This window comes from Rhagoletis pomonella, unplaced genomic scaffold (genome assembly GCF_013731165.1).
Source record: "Rhagoletis pomonella isolate Grant_MI unplaced genomic scaffold, Rhpom_1.0 Rhpom_scaffold_00001, whole genome shotgun sequence".
Taxonomy (NCBI): Eukaryota; Metazoa; Arthropoda; class Insecta; order Diptera; family Tephritidae; genus Rhagoletis; species Rhagoletis pomonella.
In genome coordinates, this window is record NW_023458555.1 from 30,326,818 (window position 1) to 30,334,373 (window position 7,556).

The window sequence follows — 7,556 nt, forward strand, 5'->3', positions numbered from 1 at the left end:
TATTTGTTGTTGTTGTCTTTTATGCAGTTGCTGGCACTGCACCACTAGCCAGCTCCCGATAGGCGTCCTGCAGCGCATACTGTTGCTCAGGTGTCAAAATACTAGCGCATGCCTGGAAAACGTCTGGGTTGGATTCTACTTGCTTCACAATACCCAGCATGCGGGTACCCACATCGTTTAACGGCGCCACAACTTTTGTGACGAACGCTTGTGCTATGATTGAGACAATGCGTGGCAAATTGCTGTTGTTATTGCCAAGTATAATGGGGTGATTGGCCTGAATGAGATCACACATGTATCCGTAGATATGCGGTGCCTCATCAGCATCCTCAGTTACGGGCAGCCAAGAGAACCTGCGAAGTATATTAGCATTATATATATATATATAAATATCTGCAAACGTTTGAGAAAACTCAATGGAGAAAGTTTGATATACCAAAGGTTGATAATCTCATCGACATTTTGTATGGCGCTGCTGTTATATTTCAGGATCTTCGCAACTGCTGCTATTGCATTTTCTGTGGGATTGACGTTTTCGGGTTCGCGACTCTTTGCATCGGATATAACTTGCACTAAAAGCGGAATGATCTGAGCACATGTGACGGCAAAGTGTTCGCCCCCAAACTGGAGATTGAAAACAAAAACAAATATTCGAAAAACGGCACGAATAAATGGTTTTATAAAACATTATGGTTTTACCTGTCCCAATACCCCGCAGCCATATGCGGCTGCTTGACGTACTTCGGCTGATTTGTCGGTAACGTATTGTAGCAAAGGTGGTGTGAAAATCTGTTGGTAGGCCGCGCAGGCTGGACCACAAAACTCTGCACGATCCAGTGTTTTAATTTAAATTTTACTACAAAAAATGTGAGGCCAATTCACTTACCGATAACATCGTCAAAAGCGCAAACACCCCACTGCCTATCAGACCATGAGCGGTTGGGCTCAAGCAATTTGATAAAATGTGGTGCAATGCGATCGAAATATGGTAAAAATTGTGCCTTATTGGTGAGGAATAGCGCATGCGAAATGTCCACCACCTTTGATAGTATGTATGTGTCGGTGTCGTCCTGTTCGGCCAACTCCTCTTCGACACCATCATCGTAGTCCTCCTCGGTGCGAGCTTGCAAACGCTTGTCAGCACGTTCAAAGTGTTCGCCCATATATTTGGAAATGATGTCCAATACCTGGTTCATTGCCTCGTCATTCAAGCAATTTGGACCCAAAGTCTCAATACATTTAGCCAAAGAATTAAGTAATTCTGATTGAACATCCGCCTCCGGTTCCGTGCCGATTACCTTTAACAATTCCGGACAAATGTACAGCCACATACCCTCCAGATATTGTGGACCCTTAATTTTTGCACAATCCAACAAATATGGCAGAGATTCAGCGGCTGCCGTACGCACGCCATCGTGGAAGTAGAACTTCAACATCGGTACCATTAGACGCACGACTTCTTCGGCATAATCGGCGAAACCGTCCTTCAATTCGCGAGCGTAGCAAACTAACATCTCACAGGCAGATGCCTTCTCCTCCATGCCAGCGGTGCGGATGGCAAAGTTCTGCTGTTCACCCAAATTGATAAATGACCAATCAACGTCACCTGTAGATTAAATTAAAATATTGCTTGTTTAGTGGGAGCCTCAATGCATTATGCGGTACATTCGGTTTTTTTTTTTGCCTTGAAAATTGTATTTTCTTTGCATTTCTTTTTATAATTCATTCTATAAACTATTTAACATCAAATCTTGGCTTGGGTTGAACATAGCGCGATGCTTCCGCCTTAAAAGGAAGGAAAGGAAGGTTCATTTATACCGATTATAGCCGATTTCTTATCACATTGTCTTATATTGCTTCAAATCACATCACACCGTTGCACATCACGTCGCTTCATATCACACCGCATCATTTCGAATCACATACTTCACAAGATCAAGTCACTTCACATCACATCAACTTATAAAAATCACCTCATCCCAAACAGATGACACACACGGCATCAATTTACATTAAATCATATCACATCGCCTCAATTCATATCGCTTATAACCTCATCACATCACTTTACATTGTATTAAGACTCATTCCACTAAGACTTAACCGCGTTATTTTTTTTTTATAATCGCTTCTGCTACTAATACAATTATCAAACTTAAATCCAACAAACCTTCAATATCCTCCACTTCATCATTATCGAGTAGTGCTACCTCTGGTTTCATAGCTGCCGTATGCATTACCGGGCCCATAACCAGCGGCAAGTATTGTTCGAATTGTTTACCCAAAATCTTGCACATACGCGCCCAAGCAGTAATCAAGTAAGATGTTTGCGGATCATCATCTGGCAAATCGCCTTCGGTGTGCGTCTTCAACAACATGTCCATAACTTCGCCAGCATCAGTAATGAATTTCTCACGGCCTACAGCCAGACCAATCAAGCTGACACATTCTATAGTCTTGCCACGTAGCATCCGCAAATCCTCGGATTTGGCATTTTGAATGATGAACTTCAAGCATGGCATGAGGCGATCATAGTAGGTAACGAATTCTTTCTCGCATGTATCGGCCACTGAAGCAATGGTGGTGACGACTTGCTCCAACACCAATTTGTTACCCTTCTCTACGAGCTCTTTGAATTTCGAATTCAAAATGTTCTCAAGCTTGGACATAATGCCATTCAAATAACGGGTTAATATATGCTTGGGGCAATCTTCGGAGAAGTTAACTAAAGCAGCACCAGCATGCGCCTGCACACGTGGATTCTGTACGTCGTCGAGCAGCGATAACAACCCTGGTACGACCTTGAAATTAAACAAAGAGTTACATTTTTAATTATTATGCATTCGTAAAAAGGAAAACCACGTAGCCTTGTTTGGCACTAAACCTTCAATTCTCTGACTGTACTCACCTGTTCATGGAATTTCTTTTCAAAAGTTGGCGCAAAATCTGTAGACATTTGCCCAATGGCATTGCAAGCAGCGTAACGTACGCGTGGATGGGGATCGCGCAAGAAATTCAATACGCCAGCCATAATCTGTTCCAGCATTGCCTCCATTTGCTTGTGGCAGCCCTCACCAATGGCCGAAATAGCCATAAGCGCAGCATAGCGTTGCTTCCAATCGCTATGTCCCAACATATTCGGCAATGCGTTCATGACATGTGGCAACACTGTTTTGCCACCCAAACCACAAGCCAAGCGATCCAAAGATGATTCGGCAATAACATTATTGTCGCTGTTATCGTCATCGGTAACCACATCGGAGGTGGCCCATTCTTCATCTTCATCCAAATCGGTCATCATTTGCAATACCAATGGTATCAACGTTACTATATACTTTTCGGCGCGTTTGCGTACCATTGCTGGGGCATTCTCCGACAGCGACACCATTACTTCCAAAACCAAATGACGCCAACTATCCTCCACATCTGTAGTGGCAAACACTTTCATGCACATCTCAAAGATATTCTCCAATTGTGGGCGCAAGAACTTCGGACATGTTTCAGTCATATCGATTAGTAATTTCAATAAACTTTGATCGTCTTGCGCCTCAATACTTTCAGCGGTGATCATGATCATGCGTGGCAACAAATCCGAAAAGTGCTTGAACACGCTCGACTCTCCATCCTTATCGTGATGCAGTATGAATGCACCAATAGCACGTACAGCCTGGAATCGCACCTCCACATCAGCTGTGGGTTCCAAACTCTTGGCCAGCATTTGCTTGATCAAATCAAGATATTGGGCTTCTTGGTTACCAAAAATTGATGGAACACTGGCAAAAATACGCAATGCGGACTCTTGCAATTGTGCCGATGGTGAGTTGGCGCATTGGAAAAGAAATTGCAAGATATCGGTCCATTGATTATTGCCATCTTCGTCAGTGAGACTGCGAGCAACCTCAGCAACCAATTCACAGATTTTGCGACGCAAATTCGGAGTAACTTCCTGCTGTACGGCTAGCAAAATTTGCTGCAACAGCTGAGCTTGAGACTCTTGAGGCAGCTGTGAGAATGGGATATAAAGGAGGAAGATATGAAGAACATGTTCTGCGTTCCAATTTAAAATTTTAGTATTTAGCTACATATTATAATCAAATTTAAAAACATATGTACTTAATTTACGTTTGTTTATGTATTCAACGAAAATATACATTCATACATACATACATATATTTTGTGCATGGCTGTATTTTCGCACTGTTATATGAACCACAGTTGTATGTTAAACAAGTAACCGCCTTATCACCTATCTTTTATTATTCGAAATGCATACTTTCTAGAGATAACTAAACAAATTTAATGCCATGATGACCTTTAGACGTTCTAAATTTTAAGCTACTGTACTAATTTCGAATATTACCAAGAAAAATATAGTTATAATAAAAACACAATTTTTTTCTGGTCGTTTTAGGAAATCATTCACAATATGTACTTATTATGTCCTCTTCTTGAACCTATAATGTTCTCAACAGTTCTTTAAGTCATTTCTTTTTTTCATATTGAAAAATTATGCAGTAAAATATGAAAAACACGCTTTAAGTCAAAAATAACTGAAAATCAACAAAATTCAACACATTTTCACCAAAATTTAAAACTTTTTATTCATAATTTTTTATATAAATAGTATATATCTACATATGTAGTTGTATAGCCCATTCAATTTTTGTATAATAAAGTGCTAGTTTGAAGTGCCTCCAAAATATCCTTGATTTTTAACATAATTTTTTTGTGTGTTTTGTTGGAAAAGCTGTTGGCTATATCTAGATTTTTGTCCATAAAATCCAGCACATTTTTTATCTGTTCCGCATAGTAGAAAGCTGTTTTCACGGCAAAAAACATTCTCGGATGGTTGCCCTTGCCGTCCGAGGGCCTACTGCTAATAGAAAACACTTTTTTGATGTTTCTCGGACCAGGGATTGAACTCTGGACCTACCGAGTGGTAGTGCCGGTCTCTAACCACTCGACCTCTGAGCTTAAGCTCACTTTTTATGCATGAAGTTCAATAAAATGGTGTTTTAAATTTTAGATGTCACATTTTTTCCGTGCTCTCTACTTAGTTCACAAATTTACCAAGCTTTGTAGCAAAACATAAAATTAAGTACTTCAACGGAACGTATAAATGGAACCTTAGCTAGACACACACCACAAACATACTTTTTTGTGTTGGTTTGTGTACGAAACAATAAACAGAATTAAGAAAAAAATAAGAACCCGTGCCACTTGAGTTATTTTTCCAGCTTTTTGTTTTGTTTGTGACTTCAAAACTACACATCATCTCGCTTACATTGCAATGTATCTTTTAGTTCAATCGTAGTTGTTAATTTTTTTCTGATAGAAAAAGGTAATGCAATCCCATTTTCCCCACTGGGATTTTCCTGGTCTGTTTACAGTAGTAATGAGAAACCGTTTCGGCAGATGAAATTCTTATAAATACATATATACATACAAAAAATTGCAACTGTTAGTTAAACGCTTACTAAAATATTTACCAAACTTTTAAAAATTACCCATCTTAATAGAAGAAGAAAAAATAGCTATGATAATAATCATTCGCAATTTTCTTGGAGAATTTGTTGCTAACTGCATGTTGGCAACATGTTGCATGCTTTTTTGTCGAGGAGATGTTCTGGAATTTGACACTTATTTCACAGAGATATATGCAATTTAAATACTAAAATAATGTAATTTATTAACACTTTCCGTGCCCAGCCATTTTACGTAATGTTTCAAAACGTGTGGAAAAAAATTGTTAGATATTTACTATTTGGTTTCTTGACAATCAAATGCATTCATAAATGTATAAATGGCACTTGCGTTTTCATATAGGCCACATCATTCATATATGTATGAGATAGATATATATGTATATATCCAACTATAAGCCTAGGCTATTCAAAAATTTATAGCACTAGAACAAAATGTAAATAGAAGTTTCAGAGCACAATAGCTGTTGATTATAGGAGAATACTTAGTTTTGGCAAATATTTAAAGATATTACTGCTATCGAGGAATAAAAATAATAAATTTAAAGTTTTCTGACAAGTTTTATTTCAGTACAAAAGAACATAATAATGAAAGCTCAATTTTAATAATTATGGTGAAAATATCTTTATAGTTCAATCCTAAAAATCTATTTATTAAAAAATACCTCAGTATGGGCATCATGCGTATATGAATGGCATGGCCGATAATGTAAAAATTTATGGAAATTTCTATGCCCGGCCGCATCATACAAATATGAATGAGAACCGTTTGAACGTCTTACCGCTTCAATTTCTGCTAGAATATTACCAAAATGCATTTTAAATATTAATTTCAAGAAAGATTTTCAAATTTGTCTACAAATTTAAATAAGCATCATGTTGCCAACATGTTTTGAGCATTTCGTGAACAGAGTACAACTTAATCGTTAAAATGTTGAGGAATTTCACACATATTTCACGACAAAAAATTGTATGTACATATGAATGTATAGAGCGTCTCAGACGTGGCAATGCAATATATTTCGAAAAGGCAGTCAAATTGAGAAATTTCAAAAAGCAGTTATATGAGCAGTCACACTTTGCATGTAAAGTGTCTTTCGAAAGAGGTTTTTTATTTCCGAAAGACGAATTGCAGCACGAGCAAGTTGAAATATATTTCCGAAATCGATTTGTGCTCTCTCTATTGCAGTGACATCTTGCAACTTTTATTTCTGGAACTGATTTTTGAAATGTGACAGAAAGGTCTTTCTGGCTGGCTGTTCAAACATCGAAATAAAATTTCTCTTTCTCAATTTAACAGCGAATTGCATGGCACGTGTGACACGCTCTTACCTATATGGATTTAAGCTTTTATTGACTTTCATGACCTTATTAATTTATTTAAACTCAGTGAATTATGTATTTTCAAATAGTTATGTAGATAGTGTACTTTTTATATTTTAAAGCATTTCGATAAGTTTCGATATATGTACATATGTACATAGGTGCATACATACATACACATACATACTTTTATAAGAAAAAAAAACGTAATTGGATCCTGAAGCACTTTAATACATGGTCATAATAAAGATAAATAATTTATCTACTAAATGAAATAATTACTTTGCTCTTTTTGTTTTAATTATTTCTCTGCTGTCCATAACATATGTATATATAACGCGTACTCACCTCCTTGTAAAATTCAGTGAATTCCGATGTAAAGAGGCGACGCAAAAGTACCGCAGCCATCTGACGTGCTTCCTCGGATTGTTGGCCATTGTGTATGGTGCCCAAAAGGTGCGTCACCTTTACATCACGTGGTAAATTGTTATACGCATCCTAATGAGTAGAAGGAAAAGAATATGGATTTCACTTAGATTTTGAAGTGTAAAATAAAATATACATACAAATTATACAGGTCCCATTGCTTTTATGTACTATGCCAGTTCCAAAACGGTACATAGAGCGCAACAATGAACCAAACTAACATTCAACTACCATTCTGCTTGGTGGTGTCAAATTTAAGCACCTTGAGTACTATAAAGGCGCACTCATCGTTCTGGTTCTGAACTTAAAAGTTTTGACCTTGAG

General features: G+C 37.7%; 1 protein-coding gene across 2 annotated transcripts in view; it reads right to left on the reverse strand.

Annotated features, from left to right (window-relative positions):
* LOC118742402 (importin-5) overlaps nt 1–7,304 on the reverse strand; it is a gene marked incomplete at its 5' end in the record, with an annotated part of 7,719 nt that extends 415 nt beyond the window's left edge. Inside the window, 7 exon segments of one of the 2 annotated variants that reach the window (XM_036474466.1) lie at nt 43–353; nt 437–624; nt 700–824; nt 887–1,606; nt 2,171–2,801; nt 2,909–4,003; nt 7,155–7,304. In XM_036474466.1, coding sequence (XP_036330359.1) covers nt 43–353; nt 437–624; nt 700–824; nt 887–1,606; nt 2,171–2,801; nt 2,909–4,003; nt 7,155–7,304 — 3,220 coding nt within the window. 2 annotated transcript variants of the gene reach the window in all.
* Nucleotides 7,305–7,556: the final 252 nt, after the last annotated feature.